The sequence below is a fragment of the Bos taurus genome, chromosome 6 (genome assembly GCF_002263795.3).
Source record: "Bos taurus isolate L1 Dominette 01449 registration number 42190680 breed Hereford chromosome 6, ARS-UCD2.0, whole genome shotgun sequence".
NCBI lineage: Eukaryota > Metazoa > Chordata > Mammalia > Artiodactyla > Bovidae > Bos > Bos taurus.
Window position 1 is genome coordinate 92,420,874 of NC_037333.1, and position 26,639 is coordinate 92,447,512.

General features: G+C 36.0%; 1 protein-coding gene across 3 annotated transcripts in view; it reads right to left on the bottom strand.

Moving 5' to 3' along the window:
• The window catches only part of CNOT6L (CCR4-NOT transcription complex subunit 6 like), a 115,826-nt gene that overhangs the window by 8,820 nt on the left and 80,367 nt on the right, over nucleotides 1-26,639 (bottom strand). For all 3 annotated transcript variants that reach the window (XM_024993211.2, NM_001191523.2, XM_059887509.1), the window contains 5 exons: nucleotides 25,799-25,956; nucleotides 23,397-23,551; nucleotides 10,444-10,595; nucleotides 7,421-7,648; nucleotides 5,107-5,309 (listed from right to left, as the gene is read on the bottom strand). In XM_024993211.2, coding sequence (XP_024848979.1) covers nucleotides 5,107-5,309; nucleotides 7,421-7,648; nucleotides 10,444-10,595; nucleotides 23,397-23,551; nucleotides 25,799-25,956 — 896 coding nt within the window. The remainder of the gene's footprint in view (nucleotides 1-5,106; nucleotides 5,310-7,420; nucleotides 7,649-10,443; nucleotides 10,596-23,396; nucleotides 23,552-25,798; nucleotides 25,957-26,639) is intronic.

Sequence of the window (26,639 nt, forward strand, 5' to 3'; positions counted from 1 at the left end):
CATTAGTACAACGTATTTTTATCCCTTCCTTTTGGCTAATGCCTAGTTTTGCAGTGCCATTTTAGGAAAAGGTCAACAAGAGTCACAGTGGCTTTCCGTTCCTTTATGAGACCACCTTTTACTTCAGCAAACACATTTAAAACATTTATGTTTTACACAAATAAAACATTTTCAACTACTTCTGTTGAATAAAACTTCCTATATCTTATCATTTTATTATAATGTGTCATTATGCACATTAGTTACTAGGGCTAGAGAATCCTTTGTAAATACAGACCCCAATAAAGATGTTAAGCATTCTAGAAAGTAGATGTATTTTAACTGGAGACTAACTGGAGACATCACTTGTAACTATTTTCTTGGTTTGAAACATCCAGAGTAAAAGCTCTTATCAAAAGCCTTAGAAAGATCATGTCTGAACTGGCCCGACTATTTATACATATGTAGGTACATTTGTCAGAGAAGGCGATGGCACCCCACTCCAGTACTCTTGCCTGGAAAATCCCATGGATGGAGGAGCCTGGTGGGCTGCAGTCCATGGGGTCGCCAAGAGTCCGACACGACTCAGCGACTTCACTTTCACTTTTCACTTTCACGCATTGGAGAAGGAAATGGCAACCCACTCCAGTGTTCTTGCCTGGAGAATCCCAGGGACGGGGGAGCCTGGTGGGCTGCCATCTATGGGGTCGCACAGAGTTGGACACAACTGAAGCGACTTAGCAGCAGCAGGTACATTTGTACACTGTATCATATTCACAAATAAGGTTACAAACTAACAATTCTCAACCTTTTCTGATTCAAACTCTTTCTTTTTTAAAAGACACTAATGCAGGAAAAGGTCAGTTTTCATTCCAATCCCAAAGAAAGGCAATGCCAAAGAATGCTCAAACTACTGTACAATTGCACTCATCTCACACGCTAGTAAAGTAATGCTCAAAATTCTCCAAGCCAGACTTCAGCAATATGTGAACCGTGAACTTTCTGATATTCAAGCTGGTTTTAGCAAAGGCAGAGGAACCAGAGATCAAATTGCCAACATCCGCTAGATCATCAAAAAAGCAAGAGAGTTCCAGAAAAACATCTATTTCTGCTTTCTTGACTATGCCAAAGCCTTTGACTGTGTGGATCACAATAAACTGGACAATTCTGAAAGAGATGGGAATACCAGACCACCTGATCTGCCTCTTGAGAAATTTGTATGCAGGTCAGGAAGCAACAGTTAGAACTGGACATGGAACAGACTGATTCCAAATAGGAAAAGGAGTCCGTCAAGGCTGTATATTGTCACCCTGCTTACTTAACTTATATGCAGAGTACATCATGAGAAACGCTGGACTGGAAGAAGCACAAGCTGGAATCAAGATTGCCGGGAGAAATATCAATAACCTCAGATATGCAGATGATACTACTCTTATGGCAGAAAGTGAAGAGGAACTAAAAGCCTCTTGATGAAAGTCAAAGAGGAGAGTGAAAAAGTTGGCTTAAAGCTCAACATTCAGAAAACGAAGATCATGGCATCCGGTCCCATCACTTTATGGGAAATAGATGGGGAAACAGTGGAAACTGTGTCAGACTTTATTTTTTGGGGCTCCAAAATCACTGCAGATGGTGACTGCAGCCATGAAATTAAAAGACGCTTACTCCTTGGAAGGCAAGTTATGACCAACCTAGATAGCATATTGAAAAACAAAGACATTACTTTGCCAACAAAGGTTCGTCTAGTCAAGGCTATGGTTTTTCCAATGGTCATGTATGGATGTGAGAGTTGGACTGTGAAGAAGGCTGAGTGCCGAAGAATTGATGCTTTTGAACTGTGGTGTTGGAGAAGACTCTTGAGAGTCCCTCGGACTGCAAGGAGATCCAACCAGTCCATTCTGAAGGAGATCAGCCCTGGGATTTCTTTGGAAGGAATGATGCTAAAGCTGAAACTCCAGTACTTTGGCCACCTTATGCGAAGAGTTGACTCACTGGAAAAGACTCTGATACTGGGAGGGTTTGGGGGCAGGAGGAGAAGGGGATGACAGAGGATGAGATGGCTGGATGGCATCACTGACTCAATGGTGTGGGTCTGGGTGAACTCCGGGAGTTGGTGATGGACAGGGAGGCCTGGCATGCTGCGATTCATGGGGTTGCAAAGAGTCGGACACGACTGAGCGACTAAACTGAATGCAGGAAAATAGTCTTTGTATTACTAAAGACTATAGGTAAATCTAGAATGGTGTATGAGAAAAAAGTAAAAAGCAAAAACAGTTTATGAGCCAGCAATATTTTAAGCTTTGTTTTGTAAAGAATGTGAGAAAATTATACACCATAAATTTCATAATGTAACAAAGATTTACTATTTGACATAACAGGAAAAAAGTCCTCCCTCTTTTCATTAAATGGTTCAGACACACCCTTAGACTGATGTAAGGAGGGGTGGGTGGTAAAAGCAGCAGCCAGTTTCAATCAGCAGTTGATTCAACTGATGGGGTGTCATGGACTGAACATTTGTATTCCCCCAAATTCATGTTAAAATTCTAATCCCTAAGTATAAGGAAGTGGAGCATTTGGCAGATGAGTAGGTCATAAAGATGAAATTCTCATGAAGGGATTAGTGCTCTATAAAAAGGAGCCCCAGAGAGCTCTCTCTCCAAGTGAGGATGCAATGAGAAAACAGCTGCCTGCAACCCAGAGGACAAGCCTCACTAGAACTTGATCATGTTGGCACCTGATCTTAAACTTCCAGCCTTCAGACCTGTAGGAAGTAAAGTTCTGTTGTTTTATAAGCCACACAGTATATGGTATTCTGTCATGGCAACCTAAACTCACTAAGATACCTGGTCTACAAGTAATTCTCCTAACTGCTTCAAGTGACTCCAAATTAGTTCCAGATTAAATGACTCAGTTCCAAGTACCACTTTTCTACATTTCTAATTTATTCAAGAACCAAGAAAGTAGACAAATGCTAGGTCAAAATGAACAAAATTTAACAGTTCTCCACTGATGCAAGGGCAGGATACTAGACTTGGATCTGTATTTAACACTATGCACATGACATTTTTACATGTGATGCTACCTATCCTTTTCTACCAACTGCCTTCAAAAGTGGTACATCACCAGTTACATAAAATTCTTTGTATGAAACTGAAGTTTATTGTTTGCTACTTACACCAAAATTAATTCTCTCTAGTCAGGTATGCCTTTAGTTTTTTCTCTGATCATTCTTCTTTTCCACCCTATTCCACTCTCCCGTCTATCTACCAGCCAGAGATCGTATTTATCTTCCCATTCATGCCTCTCTCACACATACTTATAGTTCTGTCCTTTCTCATCCTATCATATATATGTAAACATCACTCTCTGAGCCATGCACTTTTGATTCTTTAACTCTACTTCTGTAAACAGTATAAATGGTTCAACAAGATTTTTTAATTCAATACTAACACATTAGATCTTTTGAAGAAATATCAAGAAAAGATTTTAAAACTACTCAGATGATTGAGGAAGATGGCTTAGATTAATATTGTAGATTTTATTTCCCTAGTTTTTACTTTATGGACAAGGAAAAAGTAACCTTTATAAAAGCCTAGTTAAGGGAGAAATGATTTAAGTCTTTTTAAGTACACACATACCAAAACAACACTAAGAGTTGTAAAACCACTGAATATTTACTTTAGGGAGGCTTTTTGTAGGTATTCTGGGTTGTGCAGGCAGAGATGTATTATATACCACTGTATAGGATTTAACCTATATATTTAACTGTGTATCAAGTCCAGAGGTTTTCCTTTAGGCTTACACAGGAGCAGTGGAGTGACAGGGTCCACTGGACACTTCATCCCAACTCAAGTGGACACTTCATCCCAACTCAAGTGTTCAATGGTATGATGTTGGGAGCTTGAAATGTACTACAGTGAGAGTGAGAGTACCTGTACGACAGAAATCTACAAACACTAAAAACTTGGGTTTTTTCCTCAGAAAGCTGGTTATTAAATATTTATTAGCACATTACTGCATATGAGTGATCTGAACAAAATCAATTATCTCTGCATAGTATTACGTACTCTAACAGTTAAAATACTAAAATTAGATTCAACCTATAAACAATTTGTTTCCATTTCTTGATTACAAAAACTGATGAATAACATCAGGACATACATTTCCTGTTTTCTTCCTACTATCTGTTTCCTGGAAACAGGCTAACAAGCACTGAAAATGGAAAAAGGCTACTGGAGATGTGCCAGAGCCCAATTCATAAATTTCCTTTGGTGTTTTATTAAATTCCCTTTAGGCTTCTTACTCCTAACTATTTTCCAACATCTGCATTTTTCAGGATAGTATAAGACTTTAGGATAGATTCCTGAAATGCCAGAAAGTCAAACAAAGGTACAAGAGAAGAGCTACAAGCAGACAGAATGATCAGAAAATTTGCAAATGGAAAGGGATTAACTACAGAAAAACCACTATCAATCAATGTTTCAAAAGAACAACTGATCCTATAAAGCTGATCCTCTTAATTTTTTTCTTATTTTGCAAAAAAATCTTTCTTGTTCTTTTACTAAGCTAGAGTGGTGGTCCACTGTCTGGTAATTTATTAGTATGACAACGTGGATATAAAATAAACCCTAAGTACAACCTTTCTAACCACATCTTCACAAAGAAACCTGGAAAATTTTAAGATAAATATCAATGGAAAGAACAAGAAAATTTTGAGGGAATACTCTACAGTTCATTTAGGATGAGTTTAGCTTTATCAAGTTGCTTACTATTTGGATTCCTACTGAAAGTCAGGGATGGTATGGTTTATTATTATTATATTAATAAACACAAAGTGCTTTTGAAAAGTACCTGGCACATACACAGTATTTCGGAAACTTCTTCTATTATCATGGTTATTTGAAATTTGAAGAAATGAGTTTTCAAAGAGGATTCTCAATTCCACAATAACAGCCACAAAACCTAACAAACCTCCTTACATATTCAGGTGCACACTTAGCCAAGACATTTAGAGAATGTAAAAACTCCTAAAGATTATACAATTAAACGTAAGTAACATATCTCTGGCTCTTTCTTGTCACACGTTTGTATTTGACATAATTTCTATGCCAGCCCAGAGGCTTCACTCACTTTGAAATCAAAGGTGTAATTGGTGTAAGGCATCAAGTTATTTTCATAGGCGCTCTTCAGTTGGAAGCCATGTGTGATTCTCCCTTCTGAGCTTCCGTTCTTCCCATTGCAGCTGAAGTTCATAAGACACTCATTGTACCTCAGTTCCTTGAAGTCTTTGTGGTTGTCAGCTACACCTCCATTGCTTAAATATTCCACAACACCTGGCAGAATAAAGAAAGAAGAAACACTACCATTTAGCATTTAGACCTTACAGAAGACTTCATAGACAAAATCTGCTGCCAAGTACACGTACCCAAGTTCAGAGTGGATTTATTACACTGAACATTTTACTTATGAAATTGCCTTCTTCAGGTTAATGTTAAGAAATCAAATATCAGCAATTTCATATGGTCCAATCAAACTGAAGGGTATTTATTTGCCTATTTCAGAGCAAAATATCTGGATCACCCTGAAACAGCTTCAGTTTTCTTAATGGCTCTTCAAGATGAAGATGATTCCCAGGGTCTAGGGTGGCATTCACTAGGAAAGTCTTGACCCTACATGTTTGTAGAATATTATTTCAAAGCAACCTCTCTTTAGTATTTCACCATTCTATCCAGTCAGTTAACAATTTCTGGACTACGTTATAAAATTTCTTAAATCATTCACAACAAAAATAGATTCTGCATCTTCAACACTGCAATGTCTAGCTTCAGGAAGGCAACATCAATCTTTGTTTCAGGCTACAGTGAGACTTTTCAGTCACACTAAATAAGACATTATATGCTGGAGGCAGATCACTTGGTCAAAAATATTGGATGTGTCTAAAAAGCTAAAGAGAGTAGAAGCACTGAAAAAAAGTATACCACTTCCACTGAGTAAGTAAACATGGGAAAAAAATACCGCAACTTTTCTGACGATGATGATTAGTTAACGCTGTCACACATCTCTATTTGTGAGTCGGGAAAGGCAGTAACATACATAAAGAAAAAATGATGAGCAGAACATCAGTACTGTGAATAGCTGAAAAGGAGCTATCATTTATCTAGCAATTATTACATGCTCTTACACTGTTTTAAGAGCCCTACACATTTAAACCTCACAAACAACTCCATCAAGTGGATAAAATGATTATCCCTTTATTTAAAAATGAGGAACTTAAGTCATAGATTGCACACCTCCTAAGAGGGAGAACCAGGATCCAGCCTTGAGAGTCTGGCTTGAGCCAACTCACTCTGCTGTGATGCCAAATGACAGTCAAATGAGATGGGAGAAACTTGTGCTAGAGGGCAATGCAGTCAAAGAGGAGGACATGGGTAAGGTGTCAAAGGGGCCAGGGGCTGAAAACAAACTTTTGTCAAAGGATGATTTCGGCATTTATTTGCTAAGGAGAGAAAGCAAAGGTATTTTCTACATGTGAGACTTTTATTTATATTACAGTTGTAAGTGTTTGGGTTATTTTACATTTATTATTCAGTGGTTGTTTTAAACAATTTAAAGTAGCTTACTGAAAATATACAAAATTTAGAATATGCTTTGGTAACAGCAAAACAACAATAATGTTTTACATTTGAATTTTAATATCTAAGTGCAGAACTGATTTTTTTCTTTTTAACAAAGATCTAAAATAATTTGTTAGGACATAAAGAGGTTAAAAGGAGCTCAAGATGTAATGTGAAATCCTAAGGTAATTCTGATCATTCTTCTGCCACCTAATATCAGAATTAAAGGATTTTAATGAACTCACTTAAAGGTTACCAACATTATTAAACTAGATAGCTGTACCTGCTGAACATTTTCTAGTTGCCTCTCAGGTCACCCTTCTCCACTGCACTCTCTGACACAGGAGGCTAGCCTTGACTTACATCAACTGCAAACCCCTCCCCACTCTGTTGGATTTGGTCAGTGGACAGCAGTGGTGAGAGATCAGAGGACAGAAGCAGAGAGAGGCTAAGATATATACTCCCCTGGCTCCCTTCTTGTTGGTTTGCCAGGGACTGACTGCATCCCAGTTCAAATCCGCGGCTCCTATTACATGGCCCTCTCCTCATAACTACTGTTTCCAAGTTCTGATAGCAGCTCCCACCACTTTCCCTAATTCTCCCAGGAGCAGAGTACTGTGTCATTAATTGTTTTGTGTCCCTTAACCTTTGGAAATAGCTTAGCTGAATAAACTCTTCTCAAGTAGCCCATGTCCTATTCCTGGGATTCTTACAGATACACCCTTGAATTTAGAAGAGAAATTCTCTGCTCAAAAGTTAAGAGCCAGCTGACCTTTCAACTACAAGTAAAAGCAAAGTTGAACGCAAAGAGTAAATCATGTTATCAATACCTGAATCTGGCAATGAGTTAAGATCTGCACATAGCACCAGCGGGATGGAATTAGGATCTGCGGTTGGGCTGCCAGGCCTACTTGAGGCTTTCTCCAGAATGTTTTTAACCTCTGAGACAAACATCATGGTCTGAATGAGCTTCACATCAGAATACTCTGGGTCCCAATGCATGTGGGCATTTGCCACTATAAGCAGCTGTTTGTCTGCAGCATGAATAGGCTTCATACCTAAATTTAAGCATTAGGGAAACAAAGGTTAAAATTATACTTTATTATAAAAAAGCAGTATCTTAAAGAGTTTTCCCTCAAACCCATAATCACTTCTTTACTCTTTTCCGTTAATTTCTATTTCCCCCCTTTAACTCATAAAGTAGTTCTTAGAAGCTAAAGTGCTGAGATTCTGATAATCCCAATATGGGGGTTGACAATCTGTAGCCCACAGCCCCGTCACCTGTGTTTGTACAGCCTGTGTGAGCTGAAGCTGGTTTTACATTTTTAAAGGGTTCTACAAAAGAAGACTGTGATAGACACCGTATGTGTCCCACATAACCTAAACTATTAATTAACTACCTGCTCCTTTATAGAAAAAGTTTGCCAAATCCTGCTCTCTAGCCAAGTTAGGATCTATCCCATCATATAACCAATATTTGATTATATTGGTTTGATTTGCTTGATTTGCTGAGTTTAGTGTAAAAAAAGTAGTTTAAATATCTGTCATGTAAATATCACAATAACCTAGTGAAGTAGGTTTTTAGTCATTTGAATCACCTAAACCTTAATTTAAATCCTTCCACTGCCCAGTACTCATTCACTTCGCATTTTCTGAGCACATCAATGACAAGGTCAGTAGTTAAACGCAAGAACATGATATTAATCTATACAAAATAAAGTAAGGAAGTGAATTTGCTATGAATCTGCTACCAGAATCTTCATACCATACACTCAGAAGAAGTAATTTTAAAAATGACAATTAGGAAGTATGCTCTCAAAGTCTGGCATGGCTTTCAGATGTGGCTTTGTTACTAATTACTAACCTTTATTACTAATAACCGTTTTGGTACTCAGGCTCATTTGGACAATGAGGTATTCAACTACAAAATTTCTGAGGTTATTTTTTCCCCTAAAATAATGTTTTATAATTCTGCCAAAATAAATATTAACATGGTGGGAGAGGATGGCACATTAAAAATTTGCCCCTTGAAAGAGGCGATAAGCATGTTTGGAGGGAAAAACTGAAAATTCAACTCAGTTAAGATATACTGACAGAGAAAGATATCCATAAAATTTTTAAGGCACAAAACTCAATATGCATGGTGTGTGTGTGTATGCGCACTCAGTTGTGTCTGACTCTTCGCAACCCCATGAGTTGTCACCCACCAGGCTCCTCTGTCCATGGAATTTTCCAGGCAAGAATAGTGGAGCAAGTTGCCATTTCCTTCTCCAGGGGATCTTTCCAACCCAGACATTGAACCCATGTCTCTTATGTTTCCTGCATTGGCAGGTAGATTCATTACCAGCTGGAGCCACCAGGGAAACCGATATGCATGGTATGATGCCATTTAAATAAAAGTACACACATATACACTAGTAATGTGTAAATAATGAGTAAGAGTTACTCCTAGAGGGTATGCACAAGCTGGGATGCTCATGTCTTACTCTATATACTTTGGTACTGTTGGAATACTCGATACATACAAAATTAATTTTTCTATTGAAATTTCTATAACAGATTTCTTAAAAATTTTTCTATTGAAAATATAAACTCTGCAGAAAGACTGGATTTTCTCAGTCTATTATTTTGGTAAAGTTAAGTTTCCATCTTACCAAGCTATAATTATCTTTAATGTTGAGTAAACAAGTAACCGAATTATCTTTCATATGTGATAGAAACAGTCATTTTAAAGCAATTTGATCATAGGACAAAAACCCTGCAGCCCAAATTCTCTATCGTCTTTTCCTAGAAGTTTTATAGTGTCATTTGTGGCTGTAGATTAAATATTCACTATATTAAATATTAAAAACTTGCCCCTTTAAAGAGGCCATAAGCACCTTCTATAATATTAAATTCCTCCTCTAAGAGTACAAGAGATATTTCAGAATATAAAAGTGTCAACTGTATACTTTACAATTACTCTTCTACAGATTAAAAGGAGAGTAAAACTCCAAAATAAATTCAATGTTCGCATTACCAGAAAAAAGGTACCAAGCTTTTGAGACGAATGAGACTGGAAAGGACATAAAAGTAAGTACAAGTAAGAGGCTAAAAAAGAAGAAGGAATTTTAAATCATATATCAAAGACTGATCATCTTTGATGACAGATAAACTGAAGAATAGTGAGAAAAGGAGGTATGACAAATATGCATGGTCTGAATAATTCAAATCAATACTTAAGGCAAAAATCTTTTCTTCTACAGGTATTAAGTAAAGAAAAACATTTTAAATAAAAGCCCTGATGGGGTCTTGACACGTTCTCCCTGGTTTTACCTGAAATACGGTTAGCAATGAAATGCTCAAAGGCAGGCAGTAGGAAGGGGAGGAAAAAGGTCTGGATATGCAAAGTACATAATGAGTTTCTGACTTTGAAGGAAGCTATAAATATCTAAAATGGAAAAGTAAAGTACCAGGTAGATAAAAGATCCCGCTCTTACCCTGACAATGACTGAAATACAACAAAGAAATTAAAAGAAAACGTGCCAAGTACTTAACCTTAAGACAAAAGATTTCACAGTCAAGAAGCTAAAAATACGGCTAAAAAGTCATCATAATTTCTAAATTCAGCTTAAAACAATTCTTATTTCAAATAACCTTTTAGAATTAATGGCATATTAAAGACTTTCCTTTTTACAGAGTACCTGGCAAGTAATATCCCAAGACATAGATGACAAATTAGGACTATTTTCCTGCCCATCTCTTTTAACTTTCCTCAAAAGATGAGAAAATAACTATGCAATAAATACCAGCATGACACGCTGCACTTGAGATGGTGTTTATTTTTAGTAGGATGATTTTAAACCACACTCACCTGCTCCAAATAGTTCTTTATGGACCTCTAATACCACAGCGACACCGATATTATCTTTTGTCATCACTCTGTTCAGCATAGCTTCGGATCCATCTGAATTAGCCATTGCCACTTGGTTAAATTCCACTGTATGCTTCTGCACCAATGTAAATCTAAAAGGTCACAATGCATTAGTATTATGGTATCAGGTATGAGAAGAGCACAAGATATAGACACTACTCACTGTCTCCTTAGTCATCTTCTAGCTGCAAGGGGTCTTGTGATATAGTTCTGGCCAATGAGAGGGAAAAAGTCTGATTACTGTAGAAACCTTCTTGGAAGTGCCACCTAGCAAAGACGGTGTGTATGTGTGTATGTGTGTACTCCTTTACCCTTTTCCATCTCTACCCATGTGGTAAGAGACAGGAAGGCAAGACAGCCATTACAAATGGAGAAGCAGCTGAACTAGTTCTGGATTGCCATTTTTGGACTTCCTGTGGGAGAAAATTACTCTTCTCCTATTTCTTTAAGTGGCAGTTGGGATTTTCTGGTATTCAAAGGTAAACACAAGCTTAACTGAGTCAGCAAGTTAATAAGACAGAAGAGAAAAAAAATCTACCTACCCTGTTGGCAGTTTTATTCTCACCACATCAAGAAATCTGTCAAGAAAATGCAGGGACACACCCTTATCCCAGCTAAGGTGAAGCCAATTTTTCCATCTGGCTTCTACTACAAAGTTGGCATTGGGTGAATATAAGTAAACAGAAGGAATGATTCTACAAGATGAGGGATGGCTCTCCCTGGGATTACAGCTTGTGCATCTGTACTAACAGTATTTCCTTTCCTTAGTGCCAAAGTAGGAACTGTAGGATTTAACAGAATTGAGTCCAGCACTGCCATTTAATAGCAGGATGACTTTAGTCAAGCCATTTAACCTCTGTTAGTCAAGTTTTACTAAGTTTGTAAAGCATTTATAAACAGCCAAAACCTACTAAATATACTGTCTGCCTTTCACTAGGTTTTAAGAGGAGAAAAAGACATCTCTACTTTTATAAAAGGGCCCTACCCCATCTTCTCCTAGCTTTGAAAGTGAAGCCTGCACACAGTCCTTCAAAAATACTAAGACTGTACTGTGTTGCAGGACACTGTGCTAGATGAAAGAAATAATACTCCTCTCCCGACTCCCAGTCTCAATGTCTCAGATGGGCTGAGAAGAATATAAGTTTGGGTCATGTGCCTACTCCCAAGCCAGAGTGATTAAAGGAGTGGAGTTTCCACCCTGTAAAGAGGTGATATTTAAACTGGAATATGAATGATGAGAAATTACCAAGGTGAAGAATGGAATTAAGTGCATTCCAGATAGAGGAAGAAGTGAGAGGTTCTGGGCTAGCAAAGAACTTTGTATGTTTATGGGTTATAAAAGAATGGAAGGGTATGAAATGATGTTGGAGATTAAGAGGAAGAGAAGTGACTGAAGTAGATTCTAAGCAAGGATATGATAGTACTTGATTTATATTTTTTAAGATCACTGCAGCTCCACTGTAGACAATGAATTACAGGAGCCGAAGTTTGAGAACTGTGAGATGAATCAGAAAGTTTCTCAGGTTGTTTGGATGACTGATAATGGTGGCTTAAGGTAAGGCAAGAGAAATAAAGAGAAGCAGGCAGATACAAAATGAGTTCCACAGATATAATGGATCATCCTCAATATCAGGACTTTTAAAAATGTCTTTAAGCAATAGAATTTCTTTCTTAAACAACTCTTGGTAAGATTATCATATATAAAATAGATAAAAGCAGTATTATATCTGAATAAATCAATCATTGAAAATGATGAATCTGTTTTGATGTTTATAAAAATTTGAAATCAGAGGGTATAGATGATAATTATAGTTTTCTATCGGTCTCAGTATCCAGCTTATTTCTCTATTCTGTTTTGGTTACACAGTATTCATAAAAACCCTGATTCACACAAACACACAGATACAAGTGGTAAATAACTGGCTTTGAACTCAGAAAAAAGCAAGCAAGTAGGCAAAAACTCAATTCAGAGGTCTGCAACAAGTCAACTAAGCAGTGTATCAGGAACATGTTATTGATTTCCAAAGTGTTAAAATTTGGTATTTGGAAATTTGAGTGTTATTTTAAAATTACTTAGTTTAATTATTTGGATTTAACTTTTGAAATATCTTGTAAATATTTACAGAGTTCTTAAGGCTTATTTATAGGAATCTAGGCTCCTGCAGGAAAGTCTGAAATTGCTGTTTAACAGCTTAATACTGTAATATTTTTCTTCTACCAGAGTCAGGATATTATTTGGTAGGGGTGGTGGAGTGAGACTATCTAATTATAGAACTGTCTTTACTAAAATTTGTTTCCCTGTAACCTAAATCTAGACCATTTCTAGACCTGTAACCTAAACCTAAATCAAACCTAAATCTGGACCATTTCTTTAAAGGAACACAGAATTTACATTTGACACTACTTTAAATATAACTCCCAAGTCTTCTCCAGAAAAGAAATCAATTCTTTGCATGATATATGGTGTAAAACAGTTGTTCATTTGAAAAACTCAAGTTTAAACTCAAAGGTGCAGTACCTAGAACTGGAGATAAATGAACTACTGTCTCCTTCATTTTGGACTAATTTTTGTTAATAAAAACTGAAAATGTACCGTGGGGAAAGCCATATTAATTGTAAGCTAAATAAATAATAATATATCTCCACAACTCTTTGGTATTTTAGTTCTTAAACCAGGTCTCTTCAGTTCCGTATTTATAGATGCTTAAGAACAAAAAAGTGAAAAAAATTATTTTATTAAGTAACATACAAAGATTGGGAAATGAGAAAAAAATAAAGAAAACGTCAAGTTACTTGTATCCCAACACCCCCATCAACATCTCAACATATTTCCCCAGACTTTTCTCTCAAGCATGTGTGTGCATTTTTTATACAATTAGAATATTACTCAGAGTTTTACCTATTAATAATACTCTAATATAGACAGGGACATTTCCCTATAAAATACCATATGCTTCATTCCCTCTAAGATCAGGAACAAGAAAAGGGTGTCCACTCTCACTACTATTACTCAACACAGTTTTGAAAGTCCTAGCTATGGCAATTAGAGAATAAAAAGAAATAAAAGGAATACAGATCAGAAAAGAAGTAAAACTCTGTTTGCAGATGACATGATACTATACATAGAAAACCCAAAAGAAGCTATTAGAAAATTACTAGAGCTAATCAGTAAATTCAGCAAAGTCACAGGATATAAGGTCAATACACAGAAAGCACTTGCATTTCTAAATACTAACAATGAAAAATCAGAAAGAGAAATTAAGGAATCAATCCCATATAACACTGCAACAAAAAAGAATGAAATATCTAGGAATAAACCTACTTAAGGAAACAAAAGACCTGTATATGGAAAACTGTAAGACACTCATGAAAGAAATCAAAGACGACATAAACAGATGCAGAGATATTCCATGTTCCCGGGTAGGAAGAATCAATATTGTGAAAATGACTATACTACCAAAGGCAATCTACAGATTCAATGTGATCCCTATCAAATTACCAATGGCATTTTTCACAGAACTAAAACAAAAATTTCACAATTCATATGGAAAAAAAAAAAGACCCTGAATAGCCAAAGCAGAATGGAGCTGGAGGAATCAAGCTTCCTGACTTCAGACCATACTATAAAGCTACAGTCATCAAGACAGTATGGTACTGGCACAAAAACAGAAATACAGACCAATGGAACAAGACAGAGAACCAAAAAAAGATAAACCCACGCACCTATGGGTACCTTCTTTTTGACAAAGGAGCCAAGAATATACAATGGGGCAAAGATAGCCTCTTCAATAAGGGGTGCTGGGAAAACTGGACAGCTACATGTGAAAAAATGAAATTAGAACAATTCCTAATGCCATAGACAAAGATAAACTCAAAGTGGATTAAGGACCTAAATGTAAGACCCCAAACTATAAAACTCTTAGAGGAAAACATATGCAGAACACTTGATGACATAAATCAAAGCAAGATCCTCTATGACCCACCTCCTAGAGTAAGGGAAAGAAAAACAAAAGTAAACAAGTGGGACCTGATTAAACTTAAAAGCTTTTGCACAGCAAAGGACACTATAAACAAGGTGAAAAGCCAGCCCTCAGAATGGGAGAAAGTAGTATCAAATGAAACAACTGACAAAGGATTAATTTCCAAAATATATAAGCAGCTCATACAACTCATTGCCAGAAAAACAAACAACCCAATCAAAAAATAGGGAAAAGACATAAACAGACACCTCTCCAAAGAAGACATACAGATGGCTAACAAACACATGAAAAGATGCTCAACATCACTCATTTTTAGAGCAATGCAAATCAAAACTACAATGAGATATCACCTCACACGAGTCAGAATGGCCATCATCAAAAAGTCTACAAACAATAAATGCTGGAGAGGGTGTGCTGAAAAGGGAACACAAACTGATACAGCCACTATGGAAAATGGTATGGAGATTCCTTAAAAAGCTAGGAATAAAATCACCATATGACCCAGCAAACCCACTCCTAGGCATATACTCTGAGGAAACCAAAACTAAGACAGACACATGTACCCCAAAGTTCACTGCAGCACTATTTACAATATCTAGAACATGGAAGCAACCTAGATGTCCATCAACAGATGAATGGATAAAGAAGCTGTGGTACATAAATACAATGGAATACTGCTGCTGTTACTGCTAAGTCGCTTCAGTCGTCTCCGACTGTGTGTGACCCCATAGACGGCAGCCCACCAGGCTCCCCCGTCCCTGGGATTCTCCAGGCAAGAACACTGGAGTGGGTTGCCATTTCCTTCTCCAATGCATGAAAGTGAAAAGTGAAAGTGAAGTCGCTCAGTTGTGTCTGACTCTTAGCGACCCCATGGACTGCAGCCTACCAGGCTCCTCCATCCATGGGATTTTCCAGGCAAGAGTACTGGAGTGGGGTGCCATTGCCTTCTCCGACAATGGAATACTACTCAACCATAAAAAGGAACACATCTGAGTCAGTTCTAATGAGGTGGATGAACCCAGAGCCTATTATACAGAGTGAAGTAAGTCGGAAAGAGAAATATAAATATTACATACTGACACATATATATGGAATCTGAAAAGGTGGCACTGATGAATTTATTTTCAGGGCAGCAATGGAGAAACAGATACAGAAAACAGACCTATGGACATGGGGGCAGGGGAGGAGGGAGAAGATGAGATGTATGGAGAGAGTAACATGGAAATTTACAATACCATATATAAAACAGATAGCTAATGGGAATTTGCTGTATGACTCAGGGAACTCAAACAGGGGCTCTGTGACAGGTTGAAGGGTGGGACTGGAGGGAGATGGAAGGGAGGTCCAGGAGGGAGGGGACCTGGGTATATCTATATCTATCAGGTCCACAGATAAACCCAGGTTTATAGATATACCCCAAATATATATATATATATATATATATATATATATATATATCATAAAAATTGATTGTTGAAGCAAATATATATATATATACCCCAAATATATATATATATATATATATATATATATCATAAAAATTGATTGTTGAAGCAAATATATATATATATATTTGCTTCAACAATCAATTTTTATGGTTGCATTGCTGCTGCTAAGTCACTTCAGTCGTCTCCGACTCTGTGCGACCCCATAGACGGCAGCCCACCAGGCTCCCCCGTCCCTGGGATTCTCTAGGCAAGAACACTGGAGTGGGTTGCCATTTCCTTCTCCAATGCATGAAAATGAAAAGTGAAAGTGAAGTCGCTCAGTCGTATCCGACTCTTAGTGACCCCATGGACTGCAGCCTACCAGGCTCCTCCGTCCATGGGATTTTCCAGGCAAGAGTACTGGAGTGGGGTGCCATTGCCTTCTCCAATGGTTGCATTATAGTCCACTAAATAAATTCACCATGATTGAACTATTCTGTTAGGCATTTAAGGTACTTCTGAATATAAATTATAATTAATGAGATTAGTTATAGTAATAGATTCATTAGTGTAGTAATATTTTGTTTTGCATATAAACATTTTTCTGTGATCTCAAATAATTTTCTCTCTTCCTCTTTCTTTTAATAATTGAAGAATTGCAGACTTTATTTCTGTTGAGTATCATTTATATTTCTGCTCATTAGTTCACCCATTCAGATATTAAGGGCACTTTGAAACAATATTCTAGTTTTCCAAAAGATTAAAATATCCTTGCCAGCTTTTTGGTTTTTTATAAATCTTATATGTATGCATATGTCTTCTCTTATATAATCAAAATTCTGAACAGTGCAGAACAAATTTAAAACAATAATAAGCCATCTATTATTGAGGATCTACTCTGTATCAAGACCTGTGAAATTACTTCATATTATTAGTCCTAAAACTTTGTTAAAACTTTGCAAAGTGTGGACATGAAGAGATGCTACCTGGATGCCTCATCAGTCCTTCAGGAATTGCTCCAGTTGCAGAGGGCAGCCTCACCAAAGTCCAAGTACTTCTGGGAGTGGCACGTTACAGATCAAAAGCAAAAGATAAAGGTCTGGGGATTTTGGTTCCTCCTAGATTAACTCTCACAGGCCATTTCAGCTCCAAAGCTACAGGTGGGGTCAACTGAGGCTGTCTGATGTGCAACACAGTTCTACTCTCTATGCTCAGTTCTTCTTCCCCCCTTTCCTTGTCACAGCTTTTGATCCCTAATAAACCCCTGAACACCAAACTAACTTGGGAGTCTTGTTTCTGGAGAACTCAAATTGTGACAGACAATACTACTGGGTTCGCCAAAAAGTTCATTCGACTAATATCTTGTGGAAAAAGCCAAACTTTTTGGCCAAACCAATGCTCATTACCACTAAAAAGATGAGGAAAACTGAGGCTTGCAAATGAGGTGGTTTATTTGTCTCCAATATACTAGAACTGCTCCTATACTCCAATGCTCACTATAGATGACTCATGCCATCTACTTCTCTAATCATACTTTGGCAAGATATTTTAATACCATGGGATATAATTATATTGATTTGGAAACCTAACTAGTTAAGGCAGTTTAGTGATTTGCTTGGCTTCCCAAGCTCCTCTTCTTGGTTTCCCAATCTCCCCCTTACCTCGTCTTAGCCTTTTCAGTTTGAAAACAATTCTCCTCAATAGAGACCATGAAAGCAAAATAGAACTTTTTCCTTGATCATTAATTAGTGACTGCACAATGCACATGGGTATAGTGCAGATGCTATTTAAAATATTCTCCTTGTTGCCTTAGCACGTTCATCCAATTTTCCCTTTTTTCTTAATTTTCATGGCAAAGAAGATAGGTTCATAAGCTCTTTTTTTTTCTTTAATACATGCTTGGTTATTGAGTTGTTTACTGGGGGGAAGAAAAAAACACTTCTTTTAAAATGAATCCTGAACAATTACCTGGTTCATTAACTGCCTCAAATTACCCCTTCAGTTTTCTTCCTCATTGGTATGATTTATTACTGTATTGCCCTATTTCTGACTTAAGCATCCCAATCTTCTTGAGGTATCTACTTTCTAATGTCTTTGGTTTCAAAAAGTTCAGAAAAATAAAATCAGTTTTCCTAAATAGAGCACATGTCATTATAACCAAATACTCCCCTTTTTAGTGCTCAGAGATACAGAAACGGTCAGAATGACACTCTCAATCTTACTCAGTTTCACCAACAGTTGAAAGAATCAAAGAGATAGCTGAGAACTGAGGCACCACAGAAAATTCCTTTTTTCCGCAAAATTCCTTTTTTTTCCAGTAAGAATTAAATAAGGGCATAGATATGCTTCTTGGGCTATAAGAACTTTTCAGGGACTCTGCTTTTAGAAAATAAGATTTCTAGCACCAGTAGAGCTAGATAATCTCCTACAACTCATCCTGTTTCTGTGTTTATTTTATACTATATTTATAATTATAATATATCTATAATATAGTAAGAAACAGTTTACCCATATTCTATTCCATACTGCTTTAGAACAATTCTTACTTTCTCCCCTCTCACCTCAACCAAATAATCTCTACTCTGCTTCTCCTTTCTGTGAACCATGATCTTTTCTAATCACATTTAACTCACTCGTTTTAAACCTAAACCAAATAGAAATTTTTATTGTATATGCAGTATAAGATGCTATAAAATGTGTTCTTGGGTCCCTTCAAAGTAATCATGGGAGTTCCAAAAAATAATCTAGAAAAGGTAAGCTTAGAGAGTGAGATAAATAGGGGAAAAAAGTGGATATTAACCATTCTAGATATATTTGTACAACTCTTTTAACCACTGAAAGCATTTTCACATTTTTGGTCATTTTAGCCCCATAAAAAACCTCTGAAGTCAGGCAGAACAGTTATTATTAACATCCATACTGGAAAGGTAACGAAACTGGCATAAAGCAAAGTTCCAGATTGAATAAATGGGAAAGCTAACACTGGAAACTAGAAATCACAACCTCCGATTTTAAAGTTCTAAATGCAACCACCACCTATGACAGACAAAATTAGTAACTGAGAAACTAGTAAGATAGGATTATCAGAATAGGTCATTTTGGGACAATACTATATAATTTATAAATGAATGCCCTCTTCTCAACCACAAAACAACCTGTCGTAAAATGGAAGGCAAAACAAGGACCTGGTCTTACCTGGTATCTCTGAGACAGAGAGCAGAGGCACTATAACAAGGACTAAGCACATGACAACCTAGTCACCAACCCTATCGGAAGAGACTGCATCGTCACAGTGTAATGGTCACATTGTTCTAAAACTGCTGTTTTCATCTTTCCCTTTCTCACTGATTTGAAGCAAAGTATGATTAGATCAGAACTGCTAAACTCGAGAACAGCAAGTATGTCTAGTATCTAGGTCTGGTTTCAGCTCCATTTTTCAACATTTTTGATTGCTTCAAATTGTGCACTGGGCTCCAAGACTCCATTTCTACTAACTGTTTAGTCTATATGACAAAATATGGCAAAGAGAAACTTTTTGACTTAAAAAAATTTAACCTATAATAAGTTTTCCAAACACACAAAGAGAGAGAAAATACATGCCTATATGCACATGTGTGTTTTACAAAATATTTCAAAGTGAAAAAAATTCACAGCATTTTAAATAATTCAAGCCTGTTTTCAAATAGTCACTTGTCTAAAGTTTCCTAAATAACAGTTATAACTGTGAGTTCAAAATCTTAATTACCTCTAATAAACTATCAAGGCATTCTAGAGTTCCCTCTCAAAACTGTGAAAGGAATCAAAAATGATAATATCATCCTTCAGAAAGAAACAATGGCAAATGGAAAAACGAGCTGATGTCATATCTCATCAGTGTTATCAGTAATTTTTTAAAATTATGATGTTTCAAGGAAATTTGTGTGAATACAGGTAACTAATATGAAATTCAAGGTAATTTTTCCAAATGAGATAACCTGTTAAGAGATACAAGTGATAGCAAAAGCTGAAATAAGTCTAAACATCAAGGACCTAGTATATAGCACAGGGAACTATATTCAATATTTTCTAATAACCTATATGAGAAAAGAATTTGAAAAGGATATATATGTAAAACAGAATCACTCTGCTACATACCTAAAACTAACACAATACTGTAAATCAACTACATTTCAATTAAAAAAATATACAAATTGTATATATATAAAAGAAGTCTAAAGATTCAGTTTAGTACAGTGGTTAAAAGCACTGACTGTGAAGCCAGGTACTCTCCATGTCTTGGTTTCCTCATCTGTAAGAATGAGGAAATAGTTGTATTCCTAACTCTGAGGATTGCTTTAAAAATTAAGATAATCAGTGCGAATAAAAGAAAAAGGCTAAAAAAAAAAAAGAAAAAGGCTGACATGCAAATACTACAAAGTAATGGCTATTGTTAGGCTAAAATTTGTAAAAAAAAAAAAAAAAAAAAATCACATCAACTCACTAGAAGACTATATTCTGACCTCAAATTCTATAGGGCTGTGTACTAATTATTAAACAAATGAAAAATCTCTATTAAAAATTCACAGAAAAGATATGAAAGTAGGGACAAATAAATGAGAAGTGACTCAAACAGCTTTCAAATTCACTTAATTCGTTTATTCAAAACAAGTCATGCTGGTAATAAATAGGCCTATATTAATAAAAACATTGAAATGCTTTGTTATAACAGGAAAATAGTCACAAGTGTTTATGTGCCTATTCTATTAGTAGATGATTTCTTATCTAATGTATCAAACTCAAGTTATTAACTATATAATACCACCTCTATCTCACTCCATACATTTCAGTCTTCTGAAGTCTGGAGGTGCTTTCAAATTTTCCACTGTAAAACTGGCAGCCTTTATGAGGCAAAAATATACTTCTCTCTTTTCCTCAAGATGATAACCAAAAGAATCTGCCTCTAACCATCTAGTCACTCAGTCAGCTACTCAAAAGACAGCCTTCTATGAAATAAGGCCATTTGCAGCAACATGGATGGACTCAGATCTCAACACTCTAAGTCAAGTCAGTCAAAAAGAGAATGAAAAATACCATATGATATCACTTATATGTGGAATCTAAAATATGACAAAAACAAACCTATCTATGAAACAAAAACTGACCTATAGACACAGGGAACAGATCTGTGGTTGCCAAAGGGAGAGGGAAGGGAGGTGGAGGGTGGATGGACTGGGAGTCTAGGGGGAGCAGATGCAACTAATGGATAAACAACAAGGTCCTACTGTACAGTACAGGGAACTATATTCAGTATCTTGTGATAAACCACAATGAAAAGGAGTATTAACAAGGAATGTATATATGCATAATGGAATCACTTTACTGTACAGCAGAAATTAACACATTGTAAATCAACTATATTTCAATAAAACAAATAAAAGAATGAAACAGAGAGTAATATAATAACTCTTCATAATTCCAAATGGAAACAAAAGAAAAAGAGACAGACATAGCCTTCTAAGCTTGTTACGGTTCTGAACTCTCAAGTCAGAAATGCAATTCCTAAATTCAATGCACACAGCATCATAAACCTAGTAAGAGAGAAATACTAAAATTGCAAAGTATTACAAAAAGAGAAATATGACAATAATAAACATATTTCTGGGACACTTAATGATTTAAAAAGTACCTCTCCATTCATTACCTCATTTCATTCTTGTAACTACCTCTGAATATATACTTTTTTCCATTTTAAACTCAAGAATATTAAAGCACAGAGGCCTCTACAAGATTGTTCATATATTTTAATAAGCAGTCATAATAGGTTTATCTTTGACCATACTTTCATCAACTACATTATAGCCCTGAAAAAGCAAAAAGGTCATGTTTTCTGTTTACCATTTCAGGTCATGACCACTTTCCACTGTTTTGTCTCAATCAATTCTTTAACTCCCTACCTCTATAAGCTCTGTGCTTCTCTTCGCCTTCCCTTATTTTATCCAGGCATCTCTCTAACACATATATACCATACTATACTGTGATATTTACTCCTTCCTTTTCCTACTGGAGCTCTGAGTGGGATCAGAAACCATGTATTTTTGGGTCTATAGTGACTAGCACAGCACTCATCATAAAGCAAATGCTCAGTAAACATTTAGTCAATAAGCAAGTGACTAAGCTTCCTGTTGACTCAGACAGTAAAGAATCCACCTGCAATGCGGGAGGCCCAGGTTCAATCCCTGGGTTGGGAAGATCCCCTGGAGAAGGGAACAGCTACCCACTACAGTATTCTTGCCTGGAGAATTCCATGGACAGAGGAGCCTGGCAGGCCTGCAGTCCATGAGGTCCATAGAGTTGGACACAATTGAGTGACTTTTCATAAGACAAGAAATAAACATACACAATATTAACTGGAAAAGGTGAAAAGTTGATAAAATATGAATGATTCTGAAAAGGGCCAACTAAAAGCTGGCTTAAAACTCAACATTCAAAAAAACTAAGATCATGGCATCTGGCCCCATCACTTCATGGCAAAGAGAAGGGGAAAAAGTGGAAGAAGTGACAGATTTTATTTTACTGGGCTCCAAAATCACTGAGGATGGTGACTGCAGCCATGAAATTAAAAGATGCTTGGCTCCTTGGAAAAAAGCTATAATAAACCTCAACAGTGCATTAAAAAGCAGAGACATCACTTTGCCGACAAAGGTCCGTCTAGTCAAAGCTATGGTTTTTCCAGTAGTCATGTACGGATGTGACAGCTGAACCATAAAGAAGGCTGAGTGCTAGAGAACTGATGCTTTTGAATTATGGTGCTGGAGAAGACTCTTTGAGAGTCCCTTGGACTGCAAGGAGATCAAACCTGTCAATCTTAAAGGAAATCAACCCTGAATATTCATTGGAAGGACTGATGCTGAAGCTAAAGCTCCAATACTTGACACCTGATGCTAAGAGGTGACTCACTGGAAAAGACCCTGATGCTGGGAAAGTCTGAGGGCAGGAGAAAAAGTGGGTGAGGTGACAGATGAGATGGTTGGATGGCATCACTGACTCAATGGACATGAGTTTGAGCAAACTCCAGAAGATAGTGAAGGACAGGGAAGCCTGGCATACTGTAGTCCATGGGCTCGCAAAGACTCAGACATGATAACAACAAATGAAAAAAAATTACTAAAAGAAACTTCAGATCACTTAGTTCCAATCTTAAAGGGTACTACTTTCTTTTTTACACCAAAACTAATATTTTACTTCATGGAAATATATATAAAATTATGATAATATCATATTTAAGTATATACCCCTTTTAATATTTTTAGTACAATTTGGCAAAAAAGCATAAAGAATATGATAAACATTCTAATTTCCAAAACACAGCCTAAGAAATAAAATCTTACCAATAGTTTTAACTTTTATATTACCTGTTTTTCAGCTTTTTGTCTATTTTAGGGTCAAACCAAAGACAATTTCAAATGTGTGGTAATTAAAGAAATTATGCTTTGTTTCCATAACTCACTTTTCTGTTTTGAAGAATATTGCACAACCGTCCACATGCTTTCTCTCCTGCTCAGACATGATTTTGGCACGTGACTTTGGGGAAAAAAATCCATCATATCCACGCTCCTTCAATGCTGGCAGAAAGAGAGTGAAGTATTGCTCTGTTTCCACTTCCTGAGATGGAAGATACATTATCACCAACATGACAGAGGAAAACTAAGATGTAAAACTATGCAACACTGTGAGTAAAGTGCTACTAAGTTAAAATACTTCATTTAACAAACATTATCTAACTACCTTACCTTATTGATAGCAGCCACCATTTGACAATGGCAGCTTTGTAAAGCCTAAAAGAATAAAAAAAAATATGATTTTCTCAGGTTTACACAGGTAGTTAGTTGGTCCCAAATCTCTCGACTTCCAATTTAGAGTTCATCAGGGAAGCCTGTCATGCTGCAGTCCATGCAGTCACAAAGAGTGGGAGACGACTTAGTGACTGAACAACAACTACTGTACTTCACTTCCTCAACTGGTAATCGAACAAAATTGAAATACAAAATATGAAAGTTGGTCATATTACAGATTAAACAGTAGGGAATTGAAAAAATTGTATTAGGAGGTAATTTAAAAAAATATTTTGTATTTCTCAACTGTGGTGGAAAGGAATGATAGTCAAAACTAAGAAGTTTAAGATCTATCAACAAAAAATCCTACTTGAAGGAATTTTTAGTTACCTGAATACCATATTTAGACTAATTTATTACTTGACCCATAACATACTTTTAAGAAATCTTTCCAAATGAAATAATCAAGCGTGAAGATAATGATTTATGTGTGCTAATGTTTACAACAACATGATATTGTAACAATGAAAACAAACAGCCTTAATGTCCAACAGCAGGGAATATGCTAAATCAGTTAGTATGTATTCATACAATTGGCTTTGAGAAATTTTAGTAATGCACAAAATGTATATTAAATGCAATAAGTAAGAAACAAAATACATTAATAGTGTGATCTCTATTTTGAAAACATACCTGTAAATAAATAGGCAAATGAATGTTTTAAAAAGAATATAAGAAATACTCCAGAAGTTTTAATCCTGGAGTTAAAGCAACTTTCTTTGGGGTACAGGATTAGATGTTTTACTCTATTATTATTTATGTTCTTTTCATATTTCCAACTTCTCTGGAATGAACACTTTATAACATAGTATTACTTTTATAATAACATTTTTAAAATTATGATGCTTCTATGCTTCATACTATACTTTACTTACTAAGCAAGAGTGTGAGGCTGTTATTACTATAAATACTGAATCAAAAGGAGGAAAATTAAATAACATAAGCTTATGCTTATTTGTCTCCATGTGTGCTAAGTAGCTTCAGTTGTGTCAGACTCTTTGCAATCCTATGGACTGTAGCCGGCCAGGCTCCTCTGTCCATAGCATTCTCCAGGCAAGAATATTGGAGCAGGTTGCCATTCCCTCCTCCAGGGGACCTTCCTGAACCACGGATAGAACCTGTGTCTCATGTCTCTTGCACTGGCATTTGGGCTCTTTACCACTAGCGCCACCTGGTAAGCCCATACTGGCCTCTTCCTCCCCTCATTTTGTGTCAGTTCTTAGTGTTTAAAAGAAAATTTAACTTTTGAAGACGTCTACTACTTCCTTATTTTCCAGAGTCAAATGAATCATGGCTAATAACACAAATTTAAGTAAATAATAAAGCTACTCTAACACACAAAAAAATTTATTATAAAAGTAATGACTTTATTCTTAAACTATGCAGAAAAGGAGGTGTGAAATTATAACACTTAAAGTTTTAAAATACCTTAAAGCATTTAATATGCCTTGAAAACTGCTAAGAAAAAAAGTACTAAAAACTATGTGTAAACCTTCTTGGCCATTCATTAGCTGAGCACTGAAAAGCAGTAAAACACTATTTCAACCAAAAGGTGCTTTGTCACGTTAAATTCAATAAAGTATCTAAATTTCTGAGGTTGCTTTTAAAAGTAAGGCAAAAATGCATGATTTATAGTATAATATTTTTATATGTTTATCACTGATGAACAATGGTAGACAAGTAATTTTTTTTATAGATCCCATTATAAATTAAATTTATATTTCTTAAAGATTCAATCTTCAGTAGTTTTCTCTTTCAGCAATACCAATGATTTGTTCATAACACAAATTAACATGAATATCATGGTGAAATTATTTTCACTTAAGAAAACAGTAAATGAGTATAAGTTTATGGCCTATACAAAACTGTTTCACTGTGGAAATATCTTTTTTTCTTAAGAGAGAAAATAATTTCTTTGGGTTTTCCTTCAAACACAAAATCTCTCCCAAAAGTAATATCTTTTGTAATTTTTAGATTCACCTTTAAGTTACAGACAATTCAATCTCTATAGTGTTACCTGAAGACTAATGATATCTGCGTCACAGTTAACAATTTCTTCCATAATTCCCTTTTTCCTGTATTCCCAGTTTAATGCCCAGGATGGGCAATAGCCATATAGCTGCCGGGTGGCATATTTATCACATAACACATTGTAACACATAACCGTGAATGATGCTAAGAAGTGGGAGAAAAAAACAAAACAAAAGGGAGAAAATTAGGCAACCTTTTCTAAAGCAGTATCACATGTACACCTACACGATCATACATGCCATACAAACACAACTCAAATATCACCACTGTGAAACGCCTTGGGCAAGATTCTGTTAAACTATATAAAAACTTCACCAGAGTCCATCCACCTTACCAAAGTTCTTTTACCAGAATCAGACTTATAGCTCATATTTGAGATTTTTTAAAGGATATTTTAATAAATAAAAATTCAAGTTTCAGGGAATTCGCTGGTTGCTCAGTGGTTAGGACTCTGCACTTCCACTGCTGGGAGCACAGGTTCAATCCCTGGTCAGGTAACTAAGATCCTGCCAGTCATGCGGTGTGGCCAAAAATAATCTAATTTTAAATCAATACTAACTTTTTTACACATAATTTGCTGAGCAAAACTTTTCTCTATAAATGGCATAAAAGTAAATTACAAAAGTAAATTTTAACTTTTTTCTCTTTAAAAGGCTTTCATTACCTTTCATTAACAAAATTTTCACACTTAGTACTTCTTTGAGTCTCTTACTTCTCTCACTGCTCTGAGCCAGAAGAATACAGACTAACAAAGTTTAGTTATAAGAGAAACCTTTTTAACCAAATCAAACGCTCATTTTTAAAATTAAATTCTCATTTTAAAATTC